Genomic DNA, 21,007 nt, shown 5'->3' with positions numbered 1-21,007 from the left:
TAGAATTAATGCCTTTTTATAAATAATATCTAAATATTTAAATCAAATCTCATATCAATTGGTTTTAAAAGTTATTGAATTAAATCAAATTTATTTATAATCCAAGGTATAAATGCAAAAATGCAAACTTTGATCCCAAACACCCGTCCTTGGGATCAATTGTCACCATTTTTTTGGTAATATTATGTTTTATAGATGTTTTTGACAAAAGTATGAAAATGGCAATCGACGTGTTATTTCGAAGTTTGCATTTTTGCATTTATACCTTGGATTGTAAATAAATTTGATTTAATTCAATAACTTTTAAAACCAATTGATATGAGATTTGATTTAAATATTTAGATATTATTTATAAAAAGGCATTAATTCTAAAGATTTAATCGAAATTACATTCAATTTATTGAATTCAACAACAATTGAAAGCAATAGATGTCTCGCTTTGAATGCAATAATAAATGAATGCAAACAACGATTTGTCGACGAATTCATCGAAACATTGCTATAAATATTGAAAATATTTTGAGAATTAAATAAATTTCTTTCAATCGTTTCATTCGTCAAAATTGTCTTCACTTTTGTTGAACTCTTTTCTCAATTATTGTCAACTAATTAAGTCATCCATGGCTTCAAATACGTCTAAAAGTTGGTCTCAATTAGTGAGTCGTCCGTCGATATCAATAGAAGATCCCATCAGTCAACTGAAGAGTGATTTGGATCCAAATAACGCCAAAGAAGTGTCTTTTGTTTCACTGAATGACGTCATGTCCGAAGAGTTGGCCAATCAATTGGATACCCAACACGTGAACTCGTTTAGTGAAGATATCGGTGCAATCGGAGGTCTTGAAGACAACGAAAATATAAGAAAATTAATGGCAGAGTCGGGTCTTGACGTAAGTCAAGTCCAGAATCTTCTTGAGAATACAAACGGGTATTAAAAGTGATTATCGATTGATTGTCATTTGATTTGTGGTTAAATTGTTGACAGAAGTGACACTTCTTGCGATGAACTGTTGGCTCATATTCTTCAACACGATTTCGATCGACAACACGATCACAATCTGAAGAAAGAGGAGAAAAAGTTTAATCAAAATTCAAAGGTTTTTCAATGTTTTCAATGAATGAATGAATGAATGACTGATTGTTTTCATCCAAAGGTTGGCATATCTTATGATTTGTATCGAAGAGTGAAAGACGAGTCTTTCGATTCTGAAGACTCTGACGACGATTTCCACGAATACGGAGAAGAATCCAAACATTGGGATTCGTTTGAAAAATCGCAACGAATGGCTGTGAAAGTGGGTCGTCAGGGATTCGCCGTCAAGAATGGAATTGTGACCACAAAACACGATTTAGAGACAACGGCGCGCAAGAATGCCTGCAAAGCAATGGACTTCGAGCTGAAGACCGGCGACGGCGGAGGTTTCGATATGAAACTCAATAACAATGTCTTTAATGCACTGAAAGTCCATTCCATTAGGTATTTATGGCTTTGTTTTGATTGAAATTGTTTTGATTTGAATTGAATTGACTTAAAGTGAAGGCAAACGAATGGCTCGATTGCACGACAAGAAGGAAAAGTCGACCGCAGAGAAGGTTTTGGACGAAAAAAGTCGAATTCTTGTCTTCAAACTCATGAATCGCGGCATTTTGGACACCATTAATGGCGTCATCGCTACCGGAAAGGAATCAGTTGTTCTTCATGGCAGAGGATCCATGACCGAAAAGGGCATAACTCATACCGAAGTTGCCGTCAAAATATTCAAGACGTATTTGAATGAATTCAGAAATCGCGTGCAATATATAGGAAATGATCCGGTTTTACATCAAACGGGAAAACTGTCGAAACAAAACCCAAAGTTTATGATTCCTTTGTGGGCGGAGAAGGAAATGCATAATTTGGTTCGTTTTCATTGCTTTCCATCACTTTCTCATCTTTTCAAACGGTTTAACACTTTCTGTTTAGAACCGAATTCGAAAGAACGGAATTCCGTGTCCCGAAGTATTGATTCTTAAGAAACACGTTCTGGTGATGACATTCATTGGAAGCGATGGCAAAGCGGCGCCCACTTTGAAAGAAGCGAATCTGAATGAAGAACTGCTGGAAAGGGCGTGGAAACAGACGGTCGACATGTTATGCAAACTCTTTAAAGATTGCAATTTAATTCATTCGGATTTCAGTGAATACAACCTCTTGTGGCACGAAAACAAACTTTGGTGTATTGATGTCTCACAAGCCGTATTGTCAACACATCCCATGGCTTTTAAGTTCTTGTGGAGAGATTGTAATAACATTTGCAAAGTATGTCTATTACTTGTTATTTTGGTTTTATTTTAATATATTTTTAATTAGTTTTTTGCTAAACGCTGTTTGAATGATATTATGACGCCTTCAGAATTATTTACCAAAATTTGTGGCAAACAATTGGACACAACTTGTGATGAAAATGAGTTCAATTCTGTTGATCTCTTGGATAAAGTTAGTCTTGTTTTTATACTTGTTTTATATTCTCTTAATTTATCTTAATTTTGCGTTTAGATTGAAAATTATGATAAAAGTGACGAATTTTTAAAATATAACGAATCAGACAATGAGGATCCGTTCGAAGATATGTTGGAAAAGAGTGCGCGAGAAAGGACACAGAAAGATGTCTTTTGCATTTCAAAGTCACCCAAAAGTTGACCTAAAGATGAATTAATTTATTGTGATTTCTGTCAAATAATTTTTCAAAGTTTGTTGTTTTTAAATACCGGTAATTGAAATGATTTTTACATTTTTTTCGGTAAACGATTACCGATAAAATAAAAATAAAATGAAACCAAACTCTTGACGTAAACTAATGTTATTGAATTGACTTTGATTTACCACAACTACTGTTGTTTTTATGTCAGTTAATAGAGTAATATTCAGCAAATTATCACAATTTTATTATTAATAACACATTTTTATTAGAAAAGTTTAATTCCAATATAAAATTTACTATTATATGATAGCTTCACTAAAATGGCAGTAAATTTATATAATCTCTTAAATATTGTTTTAATTAAAACCTTTTTTTAATACAATTATTATTAGCTATCAAACAGTTCATATTATTCTTAATAAATTGATTTTTATAGAAAAATGAATGAAAAAGTGAAAATTAAAAAAAAATTAAATACAAAATTGTAATAAAAATTGTTCCGTTCATAGAAAAAGACTGGAAAGAAATTAAGACAAATAATTAAAACATTAAATCTAAATATACTTGAAATCTTAAATATATATATACTGTAAAGTGTGTAATAATTTTATAATAATTCTTAATTTTGTTATCACTTTCTTAATAGAAACAAATGTTATGAAAACAATGTTATATTCGAGGCTTATATATGAGCGTTGTATTTGTTGTATTCTTTTGCTGGACATCACAATCGGTTGATTCAGACTCGGAGCACATGGAAGTCTGATTAGTGACCAATTGGTTTGCATCAGAATTGCTAACACTTGAGGCCGACAATTGAAAGCCATTATTGGTGCCACTCGTGTGTTGTGTTTTATGTTCGCTACCATTTTCCTTGTCCTTCTTAGACGACGAGCGCCGAACTAATCGTTTTTCTTTGGATGAAGTCCTTCGCACCAATTGTTTCACTGAAGAACCACACATCGATGAGGACAACGAATGGTCGACTGATTTTCTATTGTTGGCTGTAGTGGTCGAAGATGTGAACGAATGCGATGAAGAAACACCTTCTGATGAGCGAAAAATTAGACAATCAATGGTTAATATGAAAACACAAACCATTATCCGGATTGAGAAACCATTCGGATCGAGTTTTCATGCGTTGAGTTTGTCTTTCGTGAACAATCGGCAAAAATGTGAGCGATTTTGTACTTTCGGCGTATCGGTTGACAGACTTGAGATCGTCTAAATTGAGCGCCTCTTCGGTGACCATCGCTTGTGTTTGTTGTGGTTGTGATGTCTGTTGATTTTGATGCATCATTACTATAGTTTGCGGTGAATTGGGTGATGAATGATGCGACTAAACAAAGAAATCAAATGTTATTTTGTATTTTGGAAATAAATAATAAAACAGACCTTAAAAATGGTTTCTTCTAAAGACATACTAAGTCTGGCGTAAGTGTCTTCAATGTTTTGGTTAATCATATGTACCGAAGACAGAGGTGGAACAGTCACTGACGAACTACCACTCGTACAAAGTGTTGGTGAGCTCTGACACTCTTCTGATGAAGAAATGGCTGTTAAGTAGAAACAAGTTTACAATAGAATCGAAATTTTGCAAAATTTTATAAAAACTAAAATTTTGATCAAAAATATAATCGAAAGCATAATTTGAAATGAAAATCAATAAATTAAACAAAGTTGCGAACAAACAGTAATGTCATGAATGGCAGCGACAGTCAAATTAAGGCAAACCTTTTAGCCGAGTTGTGGCCATTGATGGCAGACCCCATAACTGTGATTTACAGTTAAGCCAATCACTTCTCGAGTCCAATGAGGTCTTGCCTTTCATTATTTATTTTGTTTTAAAGTTTATGTTTTAATCATTTAATTAGTGAGCAATTAATTGAAAAATAAGTTAAGATTTTCAATGAAAATAAGTTTTGAAAGCATTCAAAGTAAAGCATTCAATAAAATAAATGTTTATAATATTAAATCAAAAATAATTGTCAAAAAAGACAAATAATCACAACATAAGAGACATACGTGTGTTATGTTGTGTGTCGGGCGGGTATTTGAACGCAAAAATCCAGTTTTCCTCCACTTTGAGCACTCGACCCGATATTCGGGCGTAATATTCATAATTATCTCTTCCAAATAGATTACAGACACCAAAATTGTCGATCAAAAACTTCATTATAGTTGTGGCCACCTATTTGTGTATAAATTCATAATAAAAAACAATAGTTTAATAAAACAAAAATTAATTTAAGTCATAATCCAAAAAGACCCGAATAATAGCCAAGCAATTAACAATCTATTCATGCATTTATTTTATGCAATTTATGGCATTCAAAAAAATCAACAAAAAATAATTTTAGAAAATTAAAAATAATGCAAATCAACAAAATTATAATTTAAAACCAAAACCAAATCAAATTATGAGAAATAGAGGTCAGACTTACCGCGATTTGTGCCTTTATGTGAGTTTAGGTATTATATGCAATGCAATTAGTTGTGATTACAATGAAGGATAAAATGGGTTAATTAATTAAATGCTTTCATTAATTACATTTGTATTATAGCTTTTATATTATTAATCATAATTGTTAACATATTATCGTTTAAATCAAATAAATCCAAACACTTTAAACCGTAATTAAAAATAATAACTTGTAAAATGCTTAAAGAATAGTACCAATGAATAATTTAAAAAATAGGTTTATATAAAACAAATAACCATTGAGTTAGCAAAAAATAAAAATCAAATTATTAATTACTGGTATTATATATCGATATGTTATTAATTACTAATTAATACGGTTTATAAAATAAATGCAATGTTTTAACAAATAAAAGCGATTTAAATGAAAATACAAACTAATTATACAATTTAGTGATTATACCTTAAATCTCTGGACGTCTTCCATTCGGGCAAATTTGCTGCCGTCCTGAACACATGAATGGAAAAAACTCGGCGCCACTGATACGCCTATTGCTTCCGATGTCATACCAGTGCTGGCCCGCTCTGAACAGGTGGCCATCGCTCGGAAGGTACCAAACAAAAGCACCAGAAGATGTTGTGTGACAACTGGCAGTGATGTCAGTATCCTAAGAACCCAAATGTAATTATAAGGCAATTGTTTGAATCAAATATGGTTTAAAACCTATGTATTTCTTGACGTTTTTCTTCGACATTTTCCCACTCAATAATCTGAAACAATCGCTGTTCGCGTTCTGTTCCGAAGACACCGGACGGCAACTTTCGAAGAAACTTCTTGAGAACGGAAGCAATGGTATAAACAGAATAGTTATCGATATTAACCAAACGGCCGTTCTTTATAATAAACAAATCAATCAAAACATTAATTATCAGAAGTTTGATAACAAAGAGACTGAACTTCGCTCTTCATATCAATTAAATTGTGATAATTTAGCAAAAAAATACACATTTAATCAAAAGATAAGACTTTTGTTTACATGTATTCAAAAGGGAAATACCTGAAGGAAATGTATCAACTTTTTCATGTTTGCCTGATGTCCCGGAGCTCGAAACACATCCTTCTTAAAGGGCGCCTCTTTATTCAGTTTAAGAATCATCACTAGAAGTGGTCCCGGGATGTCATTATGAGCGCCGCAAACGCTCTCCAATGGTGTTCCAAATTTGACTCTTAAGTGACAAAAAACGTGACAATCAGTGAAATGAGTGGTCAATTGTAAGAGAATAAGACATACTTTTCCATTCGTGTTGGATATGGAAGTGCTGTCGATGTGTTGGGAGAGTGTTGTGTCTGTGAAGCACCGCATAGTGAGGAAGTGGCCATTCGTCGGGCCAAAGAAGACATCATGTTATTAGTGATGAACAATCACTGCGATGTCAATCAACACCAATGGTCGCTGTCATCGGTGGTCATTCATGTCTTGCAATTGAATGGCAAAGAATGTGTTGAAATCAGACATCAAAACATTCAGACATACAGTATATGCTCTCAAATAGTAACCATAATATCATTAATAATGGCATTCATGACTCACTCATACACTAAACACCATTTATTGCATACAAACTATAGCTCACTATTCCTATGATTTTCCATTCATTTGTTCGGCAATTGATTTATTCGTATATTTTGTTTAAATGTTTTGATTATTGATTTCCAAGATTTAAATCAATCGAATGATTAGTTAATTAATAGAATTCAATGACATTATAATGAGTCAACAGTTATAGTCAACAATACAGGCCATCAATGACGTCATAATTGAATTGTTTTCAATACAGTTTGAGTGACAATAAAGCAGTGATTTATTACTCAATGATTGAATACTAAATGTAATGATAATAATGTAAATCATTTTCATTCAACAAATACAACGATTATTGCATTAATTATAGCTTTCAAACACTCTCTGAATATATAATACCAAACAAATACTCATAACTTATTGCAATAACTGATTATCTTTTCTAATGTCAAACTTTATAACAATTATAATACAGTAATACAATACATATATTATTATAAATAAATTGTTTTATTACATAATAAAACTTTTTGTGCCATTTCTAACATATTTGAATACAGTATGAAATTGCATATATAATATACATTTTATATAACAGTTTTTATATAAATAAAAGTTAATCCAATTTGTTATTTGCTATTTCAATGATAATTTCAAAATTTCAATATTAGAGATAATGGATTTATTAGTTATAATTTATTATAATTAATATAACGTCGAGACATAAAACTATTTGATAACAAACAATATAAGTAGTGTTTCCAACTTTAAAAGTCATTTTTCATATTAAAATACAGATTGAAAAATATTATATTTTGTTTTAATAATTAAAATTTTATCTCAGATTTAATGATAATGTTAAAGTGTTTATAAATAATTTTATCAGATAATACTTATAAAATTATAAATATTTTCTGAAACATTTAATATATAAAAATAGGTTACATTGCGATGAGTTATACAAACTATTAATTGATTGAAAACTATGGTTAACTAATTCAGACCAATACTAAAGTACATTATTTTGATTTTTTATATTAAAGTATTGTCTGAATTAGTTAACCATATTTTTCAATCAATTAATAGTTTAAATTTCTATAACTCGTCGCCTATTATATGTAACCTATTATACAGTAAATTAAATATATATTTCAATGAATTAATAGAGTTTATTAATTAATTAATTAATACAGTATTTATTTTATTTTTGTTAACAAAAGTGAACAATAATTATTAATTTATAAAAAAATTTGTTAGAAATTAGAAATATGTTTTGAAATCTGCAATTTGTAGTCAATCTGGGAATTATAGGTATAATAAACAGTGAAATGAATACAAAGCTATAGCTATAGTGTTAGGAATGCATTGAATTGAAACTTGAGTTACAATTAATTGATTTAATAATTGTCAGCAAATTGTTGTGATTTGACATCAATTGCAATGATTAGCTCATAATTAGTATATAAATAGTGATTGAGTGCCATATGTTTGGATCAATTGTTTGATTTGATGATCAAATAATGACCAGTGATTACAGTGAATCACAATTAAAGCGCAAACTTCTTGAATGGGAGTTGTCTTTGAATCTGACAGACATGCGATCCAATGCATGGTTTCACGGATCCATCAGCCGATGCAAAGCCGAAGAATTACTCGAAATAAATGGTCAGTTTTTGGTGCGGAACTGTACGTCAAGACCTGATGAGTACGTGTTGTCCACCAGAAATGGATGTTATGTTTTGCATTTTGTCATTTCTCGAGTCTTAATCAACGCCAACACCGACTACCAGACCGTTGGCTATGCTTTTGAAGACGACTACTTTGACTCGATATCCAATTTAATCACATATTATGTCGGAAACAAACGGCCAATAAGTTTGGCCTCAATGGCAGTCATTACAACACCTGTCAATCGATTGCATCCTTTATCTGATCTTCAAGAATATCTAAGTATATCTTAAGATGTCTAAAATCTTAATGTAATTTATTAACTGTTTATGTGTTTTATAGACAAACAATCAGTTGATATGAAGTATAAATCAAATGAACTCAATTGTTGTGAAGACATGGTCATCGATGGTCAGTCAAATCGATCTCCAAAACACAATAAATTAGACGCCAATAATATAATCACCAACTCTTCATCACTTAACGACATCCAATCTATTATTGAGAAGAGATTTTCATCAATTAGTCTAACTTATGATAATATGTCGCAATGCAGTGGATATTCTTCACACAAGAATGAATCCAATGGTTCAGAAGACAGCGCTTTCTTCTCTGAAAACGTATCTCCAAAACAATTAGATAATAATAGCAGCAATTTATATGATTATACGGAGCACTCGTCACAAGTTAGTTGTGATTTCAGTGAAACGAAAGTCTCTTTACCACCTCTTTTGTCTCAAATAAAGAGTCAAACATTTCATACATATTTACTTCCAAAAGACAATAAACCGTTAGACACGACAGCTATTGTTAAGATTAAATCAGTTCTTTTAGATACTGGACCTCGAGTTTTAGCCAATCATTTAACTAAATGTGATATTGAATTCATTAAGCTTTTAGAAGTCAATCATTGGAAAAGTCTAGGAATTGGTTCTGCATTTGAATTAATTCTTTTACCAAATGGACAACAAATGCGTTTAGATTTATTGGAAAGACATAATTGTATGAAATATTTCATTTGTATCTCAATATTAACGACAATTCATAACGAAAGTCGAGCTATAGTTTTGAATAAATGGATTGAAATTGCAATCGAAGTGAAGACAGCTTTGGGTAATCTTTTCGGATTTTCAACGATTATGGAAGCGCTTAATACCACTGCAATCACTGCTTTAAAGTCTAGTTGGGCTCTTCTTCGCACAAGATTTACCAATAATGCCATTATCTATGAAACCAATTTAAGACCACAATTCAAATCAATGACCGAATGCACTGAACCGCACGGTTTGTTGACTTAATTTAATTGTGTTTTGAAATTATTTTATTTACAAATTCTTAATTAATTACAGCTCCAAATACAGTATTTCCTTTTATTTTTACATTAATACAAATTATGGAAAGACATTGCCATATAATGAACCAAAAAGATTTCACTGATGATAGTTGTAATCCCTTATCGCCGAAGCAATCATTGGAATCGTTGGGTCTTTGGTTTGAGGAAACGTCGGCTGATTGCGGTCTTCAACAGATAGTTAATCACTTGGAGTTTGGATCACAATTTAAAAAACAATTAACTATTTATAGACGTAATGCAAACATTGTATTAAACAGCGTTCACTTCGAGGAATTGCTGACAGATATGTTTAGAACTGAATTTCACCGACAATTTCTGTTTGGTTTTCGCGGATCTAATGTTAATAGTGACCAAAAGTTTGATAAATTTGATAAAATTATTGCAGCTTTAGTTACAAAATGTGATAATACATAACACACAACACAAGTCACAAATTTTTATTTAATTTCATATTTCTATACATAAGTGCCATATCTTTATTAGTCCTGTTTTGTCAAGTCATCGCTCTATCATTTAGTTTACAGTATTTATTATTGAAAATTGTTTTATATATTTTTAAAAATTATTTATATTTAGTTACATTCAATACATTATTATAGATTATAATCTAAAATATTGTTAAACTGTCGGACATTTGTTGACTTTTGAGAACTAAATCTAATTGAATTTAGAAATTTCTAGTTAAATACGATAATTAAATTTACATTAATATACATATATTTAAACATTCAATGAATATTGTGATTTTGTTGCCATGAATTCCAAATATTGTATTTGTATTATAAATGTATAGATTTATAAAACAATGGTAATTCCCATCCATTTCCACAATTAAAGCCATATCTTTAAGCCTTAATATTCCCTAAAAATTGTGACCAGAATTAACATCCAAATGATTTTTTTATTAACATATTTACAATAAGTTTTATATTTGATTTATTTTAATTTGTTATTAATAGCTTTATTTATTAGCAAATATCATAAAAGTAGTTAAATTCAAATATTTTTAATAGTAACAGATATTTTAATTTTGTTAAAAAAACAATATAAATATAATTCTCATAAAAATGAAACACATTTATAATGTCTTAACTTTTCAAAAATTTATACATCACTCTTATAAACAAATATCATATGTTTATAATTTAATTAATGCTTTTTATGTCATAAATAAGATAAGAATGAAAATTTATTGCAAACTATTCAAAAATATTTTCATTTTTAAAATATATCACTCATTGAAATACATTGAAAATTTAGTATAAAATATGTCATTTTCTTTATATAATAATAATAATAATATAGGAATATGTGATGATTTGAAATGCTTTTTGCAGATGAAAAGTTCAAATTTTGTTTAATTATATATATATATGACTAAAATTGTCGGTATATTCACTAAATTATTTGTTTAAATTGTTTAATTTTGATTTAATTAACATAAAACACATTAATAAATGAAGATCTCTTAATTTATTATTTTATGTTTTTATTTTCCTAATTATTAAATTAATTTTTTAATATTGTTTCTAAAATTATTCTACAATAAAAATTTTAAAAATGTTTTTCAACGTAATATTTAGTGAAATTGAGGAAATTTTTGTTTATTTTCCACTTAATTAATAATAGGTTCGCAACCTTTGAAAATGTGACGATATTTGATAGAAATGAATTCAATAATATTGAAAATATATGAAAAAACTTTTCTCGAATTATATTTTAGTTTTTTACAAAATTTGAATATCTGTTAACATTTTAAAAAAGATAATTTAATTTAACTGTTTTTATTATACTTTTTAATACAGTATATACTCTGTGTTTACTTCATATGTTAATGCATTAAAAATTGTTTTAAGTATTATCAAGTATTTTATTAATATTAATGCGATTTATTAAATCCATACTTTGTATACAATATATTGTTCATCAATTTGCAGTCTAATTCAATTTTTATTAATAAAATTTTACAATTTTTATTTAATAAATTAATATAAATGCTTTTTCTGTCTATTTTTGTTTCATTTTTATTATAGATAGTTATATCGTAAAATTTTTAAATGTGTTATAACAACAAATCATTGGTTAGTGGCCTTTAAATTTATTTTTTGTCAATAACTTTATGAATACTTAAGGAGACAATAGATTTTTTGAGTAATTAATAACAATAAAAAAATCTGTATTATTAATTAGGTATAAATTAATTATTAAAATGTGTAATAAATTTATAGTAATAAAATGTTTAATTAAAATCCGGTAATACTATAATATTGGGAATTATTAAGACAATTCTGATACTAATTCTGAATCAAATAAATTTAAACCAATATTTTATTATTTTACAGAATTTTAATATTTTAGTTTTATTTTCACTCATATAGCACTTTATGATTCTTGAATAGGGATTCTAGAATTAAATATAATATATTTATTATCCAAAAAACTTCGTTTTTTCTAAACATTTGTTAAAATAGATATTATTAGTTTGAGAAAATATTTTGAGAGTATTAAGGAATGTTTTTATTTTTAAGTGAATTTATAGGAAATTACTAAAATTTGTCGTTAAAAATGGCATAAAAAGTTTTCACCCCACCCTATATCGCCTAACTTTTACGAAATATTTGCCATTTAACCCAACCCTATACCCCTGAGATCGAAAACCTTTAGCAACCCTGTATTTAATTTAATATCTATTCCAACAAACTATAGTATAAAAAATTGTTTCCTAAAACAATTCATGGATTAAATAACTAAATTAATACAGTATATGATGTTTGTAGTAATTTTTAAAATAATAACTTTATATTACTTTAGAAAGAGTATGAAATAGCAATTTGACAAATATTTTAATATTGATTTTACTATTGAAAACAATATTGAAAAGACAACAAAACAATAGTAATTATTAATTACAATAAGAAATTATTAAAACCAGTAGAAAAACTGATTGATTATCTCATTTAATAGCTATTAGATATGATTAATATTAATCTTATTTGAAAATAAGATAATTTTAGATATTATTTATTAAATAACTACAGAATAAATGTTAAATAAATTTATTTATTGCTAAACATTTTCCAAAACAACAAAAATTTTAAATTGTTTATAATTCATAAAATTAAAAATGAGAAAATATTTGTAATGAAATAAATATAAAGAATTTTTAACAAACTTTTGGAATTTATGAGTTTACAAATATATTATTCAAACTTAAATTGAAAGCATAAAAAATAAATTATTATATTAATGTGTTTTAAAAATATAATAACTATTTAAGCAAATAATGTTTGATGTTATCTAAATGTTAAGAGAATCTCTTGTGTCAAACCAAGTAAACAAACAAAAAATAATTAATAATAACCTTATTTTTGTACACTTTATGACCAAAAAATAATTTGTAATTATAATCAAAATATATAACATAATAACATTTAAATAAATAAATTACAAATAAATGTTAAATTCAATCCTTTTTAGTTATTTTTCTTTTAAAGAAAAATCATAATTGTTTTATACAGACTGTATATTTATATAGTTTTTAATGACACATTTGTTTGAATTTAGCGAAACTCATAGATTTGTATTGAGTGCTCAGGTATGTGAACCAATGTCAGTGATTGATACCATTCAGACTGTCGGTGATAATAATAGCCTTCAATAGTGGCATTAGATTTGGTAAAACAAATGTAATAAAAACCAGCAAAAGAAGCACCGTTTATGTCCTATAAATACATTTAAACATTAAATAAATAATTAATTTTTGAAAAATATCAATGCGTTTCATAAATTTATCAAAATGGGGTTATCATCAAAATTTTTGAATTGTCCTGTATCATTATTGTTATATTAAAGTTTTATATAACTATATATATATATATATAAAATTTCACAAAAATAAATTTATTTATGCAGACAACAGAATATTCAAAATAATTAATTAACTATTTTCAGTATATCTATAATAAGTTGTATTAAAAAAGACATTATCAAGTGGATCATTATTGTAAAAAACTAATTCATGATAAATATCTTATTAAATATATAATTACTATATTATAGTAAAGATTAATTATGAAAATTATCTCATATTTTGAATCTTAATATATTATAAATTTTGTTCAATTTTTATCTAAAATTAATTTCCGAAATAAATCACAATTTGGATTTTGAACTATAAAACTGATTGATTTGTCTAACAATTTAAAGATATTTGGTTTCTTTTGCTTAATTGAAATTTATTTAAATATAAAATATTAATGACATACACTTTGACCAAAATATCAAACGCATTGATAATTAAACAAATAATACTTTAATGGTGTGATCGGGAACTAAGAAGTGTTCCTTCCATCGCATAAATACAAAGTCAGTGTCGATGAGTTGATTGTAATCAAAATTATCACAATTGAATTGTTTAGAGAACTGATAAAATTGCAAGAACTTTGACCAATGCTTGCTGTAAACAAATAAACAAATTAATGATGTCTTTATTGAGTGTCTCCTCAAGTGTTGTAATTACCGATCCACGTCCTCATCGGCCTCCCATTTACGGGTCAGAAATGGATATTTGGCTGAAATAATCTCTCCGTCAAAGAATGTCGTCAGAGTTGGATACTCTTCAGTCAATCCTTAAGTCAATCAAAATAATATTAATATTTAGATTAAATTAATAGACAATACCTTTAATTTTTAAGTAACCGCAGAGATAAGAGTTGGCCTCATCCACATTCTTCGGCACATTTGTTATCAAATAATAATAAAAACAAATTATTATCAGTTATTTAGTGTTAATAAAAACATTTAGACAAACAAATGAATAAATCTATTACTTGAAGGACAACTTCAACGTCATAACAGTTGCCTTTGGATTTCTGGTGTCCACCAAATTTGGATCCGTTGTATAACAGAGATTGAGTTACTCCAAGTTGTCGATCTGTGGCAACAATCATAACAAATCACATCAAGAACTTAAGATCAAATCAAATGATAATATATCGTACGGGAAGCCATTAGTGGAACTCCTTTAAGAGTTTGTTTGCTTTGAATCACTTGTTTATTGCCATTTTGTGACTCTTTTAATGCATTGTCTGTCTCATGACACGTGCCATCGGAACAGTTGCAGAGGTCGGCCTCCATGTCCTGAGTCTGTGACTGGCATTGTATCTCTGATGAAGACCTGACCGGCATTTGACACCAATTGTTGTTTGAATGTTGGATGAGCTCTCAAGTGATGATAGTTATGGCAAACAACCGATGACTTTGAGGTTGTAATCAATGGCTCAACACTTATGTGATGTCTTTAAATGCATTCATTCAATACAAACAACACTTTGATTGTCATATTTGTTGTCAACACTCAACTCATTATGTATTATATATCAACATTCAGTTCTCTTTTATGTATCCTTAATCAACAGTATATTATTAATACTAATTGTAGTAAATAGTACTAAGTTTTCGATAAATATTATCACACTATCAAACACTTTATATATCACACCAATAATCGCATTATTTTTTAGTTAAGTTTTTCTATACATTTGGCTTTCAATTGATTTAAACTGTTTTGTCAAATGTGATGATCAACTTATTTGATGCTTTTATTATCAATTAATTTAATTATTCATTATATTTAATATATTAATTAAATGATTATTGTTAATATTAAATATAAACAACGCCAAACATTATGCAATAAAAATGATCTTGGTACAAACTTTATTTAGAATATTTAGAAATATATATATATATATACATGTATATGTAGATGAAGTTATAATTATTTTAACAATACTTATTTATATATATAATTATATTACATGATTATAATATTTATTTTTCATTAATAATTACGTGTAATGTATTACTAATTAAAATAATAATATTCAATATATAAACTTAAACTTAATTTTTAAATCTTTTAAATAAATCATAAATAATATAAGATGATATAATTTATTTTATTTTATTTTTGAATAATTTATATAATAATTATTATTGTTTATTAATTATATTAATAGCAACTTTTACAGTATAAGTTATAGTCTATAACTAATTATATATTTAAACACATTAGACTTAAATAAATAATTAACAATAAGAGAAAATAATTATGAAATAAATCTATATTTTAAAATAAATCCAAAATAAAACTTTGAATGTTATTATAATTTTTATTAACTTTCATAAATACTTAAATAAATATAGGAAAGTTAATTGTTAAAATACATAATATATTAATAATAAATTATGTGTTAAACCAAGTGTTAAAAATGAGAGCTTTTTAAATATTCACACACCCACCCCCACCCACCCACACAGATTGATTTGGGTAAGAAACTTATAGAGTTCATTGAATATGTGTTTTATGATTATAGATGATCACCAATAATATAATTAATTACTTTTTCTACGATAAATAGATTTTTCAAATGTAATTTTCAAATTGGGTCAAAAAATATTAATTAGATTTTATTCATCGCTGTTTATAATTGAGAAATAAATATAGAAATTTCATTAACTATTAAAGATTAAAATTGATTTTGTATTTTATTGATGATTACAAAAGATATAAAGCAGTTATTGTTATTTTAAGTGTTTTTATAACTGACTAAAAGTTGCGTTAAAAAAGTTTTGTTTTGTTAACAAAAGCTAAAGAAAAATTTCAAAACAATGAAAATCAAAAAAAAATATTATATAATATTAGTAATAATTTTGTCTCAACTATTGACACCTATTAAGACTTTTGGTGAAAAAAAGTTTTATAAGGGATTAATTTTAGGTATACTTATGGGTCGACAACAAGCTATGAACCAACAATTAAATCAGGGATCGTCGTGTCCAACACAACCATATTTGTGAGTATATATTATTGCTCTCATTATCTATTATTTATATATACAGTATATATATATATATATATATATATATAGACAATAACAACAACTTAATTATGTTATAAATTTTATATATAATTTAGTTAAAATTAACACTAATAATAATCTTTATAAGGAATCTGTTCAACAAAAGTTGAAATTGACAAAACTTTTATAAAATTTACTATTAATTCATATTTTATTTTAACACTGAATTTTAAAATATTTTATTTTTGATGTTAGTTTTATATTTTAGGTAATGATTTCGTTTAGTTAAGTAAATAAGATTAGGTTAAGTAAAGTAATATAACATACTGTATAAGTATATACAATATATATATTTAAATATTAGATTAAGTTATTACATATTTGGTATTTGTTTTAGCGAATAATTTATGATTTTTAGCTATAATTTATATTAAATATATTTGAAAACATCAAAAGTGATATATTGATTGATAATATCGTATTGAATATTTAGTACAGTAAACACATTGAATAACTAAAATTTTAATTGTTTAACAAAAATTATAACTAAGTTGTTGTGATTGCATTTTTTTATTAAAAACATAATAAATACACGATATATATGCCGACTCCAGCCAATTCCCGATTTGAGTCTATTATTTAGTCTATATTTTGAATATAAATTGTCAAAATTGTGGTAATTTTTATATTCAAAATATTATCAGATAATCAATTCAAATAACGAGTCGGATATTCAGCCGTATATATTAAGTATAGAATACTAAATAATATATTTTTATTTTATTTAAAATAGTTATCCGATTCCATATAAAAAACCAATTAAACGGATGTCTTATAAATCCAGAAGATTTCAAACTTTGAATCTATATTTGCGAAATTCACGCCAAAATAATATTTATCACTAAATGCACGTTAATTGTCACAAATTGTAACTTATATCTCATAAGATACAGTATTGTACTAACAAATACTGTATATTATATAATAACAATTTATAAATAATATTATATTGTTTTATATAAAAACATTATAATAATTATTGATTAATATTTTAAAAGTTCCTTAAAAATGTATATCATGTACTGTATGTTTAGTACAATTGTTTTAAAACGTCAAATATATATCAATACTGAATATAATGTTTATTAGAAAACACTAAACAATTTTGGGTTCCTATTACTGTATTATTACTCTATAGTATAATATATGCATTAAATTGTTTTAATTAAAAATTAAATACATTATCTATAGTATACAATGATTGTTAATCATAATACTGCATACATAACATAAACATAGCTAAGATTTAAATAATACAATTAAACGGCACTTTATCATTATTATTATTGACAAAATTGTCAATGTTTAATGTAATATAAAAATTTTTAATTTTCATTTGTATTTATTTTTATAAATATTTAGTAATTTAATAAAATATGTAATAAAATAAATTTTTTAGAATTATTATTTAATAAATTTTCAAATAATTTAACTTTATATAGTAATATATATTAATAGTTATATAAAATAACAAAAATATTGCACTTTTATTTGCCGTTAGTTTGAGACCATTCAGTAGTATAAATGCCATCGATATAATGTGAGGCAATATCAGTAACCAAAGATCTATCCGGAAGAGACTGAGCCATACCATAGATAACACCTAATCCTCCGGTATTGTCCTTAGGTGTCAAAAGACATTCATTGACCACAGTTTTAATATCCTTTAAAAAGGAGTCGACAACTTCAGGCTTTGTATGCATTAATGTCAGACAAATATGAACTGCAGATGGAAATTGTAATGGATTCAAACTCCATCCCATTTCAGATAATTTATCACTAAATCATATTATATTAAATTATATTAATTACTGTAATTAAAATGTTTGTTAATAATAGCAATATATGTAAAGACACCTTAGCCTGAATATGTTAAATCTGTCAGATTTGATGGCAATGACAGACATGAGAGGGTCACCAATAATATAAATGCCATCTATTTTAGACAATTCTTCTTTAAGAAATCGTTGTGTTTTCATAATCTTTTTGGTCGCCTCAACGTATCCATCAAATCCAAAAGATAATAGTGTTGCCCAACAATTGGCAATATTAGCGCCACATCGACTGCCGGCCAATGTTGGTGTGGCATAAATACCTCCCGGCCAATCAGTTTGTACTGAAAATTGATGTTTTCTATATTTCTTGTGTGCGTACATAATAACTGAAGAACCTTTCGGTGCGTAACCATACTTATGAGTGTCGGCTGAAATGCTGGTAACGCCAGCAACCGAAAAGTCAACACTTGGTATCGGATAACCAGCGGCTCTCATGAATGGCACTAAAAATCCTCCCAAACACGAGTCCACGTGAACGGGGATCGAGTACTTCAGTCCTAACTATTAAAAATAAATTACTATTCATACATTTGAGTGAAAAATAATTACTTCAGCGATGCTCTTAATGTCGTCAATAATCCCGTGCGGATAATTACAAGCAGATCCAACCAACAAAACAGTATTGCTAGTGATGGCTCTTCTCATGGATTTTATATCAACTTTGTAAGAGATGGGATCGGAATCGATAAACTTGATCCTTATATTAAGCAATTGTGCGGCTTTTTGAAAGGCCGCGTGTGCTGTCACGGGGACTACAATTTCAGAACGAGTTATGCCTTTAGCTTCTCGGCCATAATCACGAGCAGCTTTAACGGCTAATATAATAGATTCGGTTCCACCGCAGGTCAGTGTTCCGCAACTATCATTATTACCGTTAAATAAATTGCAAACCATTCTTACAATTTCCGCTTCCATTTTGTTAATGCCTGGAAACACGTCCGGATGTAATGGATTGGTGTACGCCGTCTTGTCGTACACTTTGGTCATCAAATCATTGAGTTTACGATTGCCGTCACAATAGACAGTGCCTTCAATTGGGTAATAATTAGTAAACAAAATACAACTACCGGTAAGTATTGAAAAGTCATACCCGATGCCCGACCCATTTGCCAGTCAACTTTGCCGATATGCGAATAGTCACTTAACTCTCGAAGAATGTGTTCATCTGAAAGACCAGTTTGTGGTAAGTCTGAGAGAAAGACTTGCGAGTTATACATCTTCTGTATTGTCTTGGATATAGTGTTGTCCACATCTGCCAACTGTTTTTCAGCAATTCCGCGGACACCCGGCAGACATATCAACAAACGAAATGACTTCTCCTTAAGTGTCTTGAAGTTCACTGTATATAAGATTATTGCAAATTATGTCAAAAATGGTCACACATTTCAAAGTCAATGCCTACACATGTCATTGTCGTAGAGATCATATAACTTGATGACGGCTACAGTTGCCAACACCGATGCACCAATCAATTCAAGTTTGGCCCGATTTACCGATACACTGGTCAACACATCTGATGGCCACTTGGCGTCCAACGAGACCTTATTATTAAATTATTTAACAAATTTTGCTATTAATCAATAGATAATTAAGAAATTGAATTATAATATTAAAATTAATACCAATTTTGAAAATATAGTCATTTTATAAATGATTATTAATTAAATGTGTATAAAATTAGTCCAAATTATTAATTAATTCATTGAAATCATGTATCGATTAAATAGCAAATGTTTGTTCAATTAAATGTCAGTTTCAACACATTTGCCAATTATATTGAGATTATTAGTTAATGTCTTAAGTGTTATTAGTTGTGATAAATTTGTGATAATTTGATAACAAAATAGTGACTAAACGTAACGCAAATATTAATTCATTTATAAATACTTATGTTATTTGTCGTATAAATTATATAAATGAATAAAAAGTGATATTATTTTATATTATTTGATTTAAATGTCAATATAATGCATGTATTAATACTGTATATTGAAGTACACATTGCACTGAAAATCAATGCAATGTTATAATAGCCTCTATTATGACATTAATATTGTTTTGTTTTCATATGATATTTAATGCATTGATTATAACTTATAACTATTAATACAATACTTTAGTGTAATAGAGACTTAAATGAACTTGATCATATAAATCATTTTATTACATAATGTATTATATATTGTATTAATGGTCTAATCGACCAAATTATGTAATCATAATTTAAATATAATATTTTGATCGCTATTTGTGTCAGTGATTATGACTTTATTGTAACAATCGTTAACACAATGCAGTCATATGTAGAGGTCAGTGATCGGGTCAATGACCACATGTGACTTACATTCAATACAATGGCTTATAATTTTTATTAATATAATTTATGCTAAAAATACATGAAATATTCATATTATTATTTTTAGTATAATTGATAATATATTGATTTAAAATTGTTTTCAACTATTATTTTCATTACTTATCATTGAACTAATACCGTATTAAAGCGTATATTAATTTTAGTACATAAAGTATATAAAGTAT

The 21,007-nt window shown here is 27.4% G+C and overlaps 5 protein-coding genes across 7 annotated transcripts; 2 read left to right on the top strand and 3 right to left on the bottom strand.

Annotated features, from left to right (window-relative positions):
• The first annotated feature begins 484 nt into the window (after window positions 1-484).
• Window positions 485-2,885, top strand: LOC128957428 (serine/threonine-protein kinase RIO3-like). Its single transcript, XM_054303185.1, has 7 exons — window positions 485-928; window positions 986-1,097; window positions 1,155-1,477; window positions 1,536-1,899; window positions 1,964-2,299; window positions 2,351-2,476; window positions 2,537-2,885. Exons 1-7 carry the CDS (start codon window positions 621-623, stop codon window positions 2,678-2,680), a joined length of 1,713 nt encoding a protein of 570 aa, XP_054159160.1. The 5' UTR covers window positions 485-620; the 3' UTR covers window positions 2,681-2,885.
• A 361-nt stretch (window positions 2,886-3,246) lies between these two features.
• Window positions 3,247-6,909, bottom strand: LOC128957448 (uncharacterized). Of its 3 annotated transcripts, none has more exons than XM_054303211.1 (9): window positions 6,396-6,909; window positions 6,162-6,330; window positions 5,828-5,997; window positions 5,567-5,771; window positions 5,126-5,137; window positions 4,707-4,872; window positions 4,077-4,237; window positions 3,780-4,020; window positions 3,247-3,727 (listed from the first exon to the last, which is right to left on the bottom strand). In XM_054303211.1, exons 1-9 carry the CDS (start codon window positions 6,506-6,508, stop codon window positions 3,351-3,353), a joined length of 1,614 nt encoding a protein of 537 aa, XP_054159186.1. In that variant the 5' UTR covers window positions 6,509-6,909; the 3' UTR covers window positions 3,247-3,350. The 3 variants fall into 3 exon arrangements, with proteins under 3 accessions (XP_054159186.1, XP_054159185.1, XP_054159187.1); XM_054303210.1 differs by having other exon boundaries at window positions 3,248-3,730; XM_054303212.1 differs by lacking the exon at window positions 5,126-5,137 and having other exon boundaries at window positions 3,249-3,730.
• Window positions 6,910-7,978: 1,069 nt separating this feature from the next.
• LOC128957447 (breast cancer anti-estrogen resistance protein 3 homolog) lies at window positions 7,979-10,281 on the top strand. The gene is made up of 3 exons (XM_054303209.1): window positions 7,979-8,636; window positions 8,697-9,638; window positions 9,704-10,281. Exons 1-3 carry the CDS (start codon window positions 8,207-8,209, stop codon window positions 10,120-10,122), a joined length of 1,791 nt encoding a protein of 596 aa, XP_054159184.1. The 5' UTR covers window positions 7,979-8,206; the 3' UTR covers window positions 10,123-10,281.
• Window positions 10,282-13,184: 2,903 nt separating this feature from the next.
• LOC128957555 (glucose-induced degradation protein 4 homolog) lies at window positions 13,185-15,100 on the bottom strand. Its single transcript, XM_054303344.1, has 6 exons — window positions 14,709-15,100; window positions 14,538-14,641; window positions 14,389-14,437; window positions 14,228-14,336; window positions 14,020-14,164; window positions 13,185-13,430 (listed from the first exon to the last, which is right to left on the bottom strand). Exons 1-6 carry the CDS (start codon window positions 14,893-14,895, stop codon window positions 13,269-13,271), a joined length of 756 nt encoding a protein of 251 aa, XP_054159319.1. The 5' UTR covers window positions 14,896-15,100; the 3' UTR covers window positions 13,185-13,268.
• Window positions 15,101-18,116: 3,016 nt separating this feature from the next.
• Window positions 18,117-20,403, bottom strand: LOC128957460 (sphingosine-1-phosphate lyase-like). The gene is made up of 6 exons (XM_054303225.1): window positions 20,089-20,403; window positions 19,869-20,007; window positions 19,557-19,805; window positions 19,016-19,494; window positions 18,489-18,967; window positions 18,117-18,410 (listed from the first exon to the last, which is right to left on the bottom strand). The coding sequence occupies exons 1-6, from the start codon at window positions 20,107-20,109 to the stop codon at window positions 18,119-18,121; spliced, it is 1,659 nt and encodes a 552-aa protein (XP_054159200.1). The 5' UTR covers window positions 20,110-20,403; the 3' UTR covers window positions 18,117-18,118.
• Between the last annotated feature and the right edge of the window lie 604 nt (window positions 20,404-21,007).

Source organism: Oppia nitens, unplaced genomic scaffold (genome assembly GCF_028296485.1).
Source record: "Oppia nitens isolate AA-2021 unplaced genomic scaffold, nextdenovo-longstitch-racon4-pilon3 scaffold3_pilon_pilon_pilon, whole genome shotgun sequence".
Taxonomy (NCBI): Eukaryota; Metazoa; Arthropoda; class Arachnida; order Sarcoptiformes; family Oppiidae; genus Oppia; species Oppia nitens.
This window is presented reverse-complemented; position numbering and strand designations above follow the sequence as displayed.

Bases quoted from the DNA above. Each gene is read 5' to 3' on its own strand.
- LOC128957460 (XM_054303225.1), bottom strand. From the start codon at position 20,109: ATGACTATATTTTCAAAATTG. The intron at 20,008-20,088 runs GTATTAATTTTA...TTTAATAATAAG, and splicing joins TGACTATATTTTCAAAATTG to GTCTCGTTGGACGCCAAGTG. The intron at 18,968-19,015 runs GTAATTATTTTT...TATTTTTAATAG, and splicing joins ACATTAAGAGCATCGCTGAA to TTAGGACTGAAGTACTCGAT.
- LOC128957555 (XM_054303344.1), bottom strand. From the start codon at position 14,895: ATGCCGGTCAGGTCTTCATCAGAGATACAATGCCAGTCACAGACTCAG. The intron at 14,438-14,537 runs GTAATAGATTTA...AATGTGCCGAAG, and splicing joins ACGTTGAAGTTGTCCTTCAA to AATGTGGATGAGGCCAACTC. The intron at 14,165-14,227 runs GTAATTACAACA...ATTTGTTTACAG, and splicing joins GCCGATGAGGACGTGGATCG to CAAGCATTGGTCAAAGTTCT.
- LOC128957447 (XM_054303209.1), top strand. From the start codon at position 8,207: ATGACCAGTGATTACAGTGAATCACAATTAAAGCGCAAACTTCTTGAA. The intron at 8,637-8,696 runs GTATATCTTAAG...TGTGTTTTATAG, and splicing joins TGATCTTCAAGAATATCTAA to ACAAACAATCAGTTGATATG. The intron at 9,639-9,703 runs GTTTGTTGACTT...AATTAATTACAG, and splicing joins CGAATGCACTGAACCGCACG to CTCCAAATACAGTATTTCCT.
- LOC128957428 (XM_054303185.1), top strand. From the start codon at position 621: ATGGCTTCAAATACGTCTAAAAGTTGGTCTCAATTAGTGAGTCGTCCG. The intron at 929-985 runs GTATTAAAAGTG...AATTGTTGACAG, and splicing joins CTTCTTGAGAATACAAACGG to AAGTGACACTTCTTGCGATG. The intron at 1,900-1,963 runs GTTCGTTTTCAT...CTTTCTGTTTAG, and splicing joins AGAAGGAAATGCATAATTTG to AACCGAATTCGAAAGAACGG.
- LOC128957448 (XM_054303210.1), bottom strand. From the start codon at position 6,508: ATGATGTCTTCTTTGGCCCGACGAATGGCCACTTCCTCACTATGCGGT. The intron at 5,772-5,827 runs GTTTTAAACCAT...TTGGGTTCTTAG, and splicing joins AAACGTCAAGAAATACATAG to GATACTGACATCACTGCCAG. The intron at 4,238-4,706 runs GTATGTCTCTTA...TCTACTTAACAG, and splicing joins CGACACACAACATAACACAC to CCATTTCTTCATCAGAAGAG.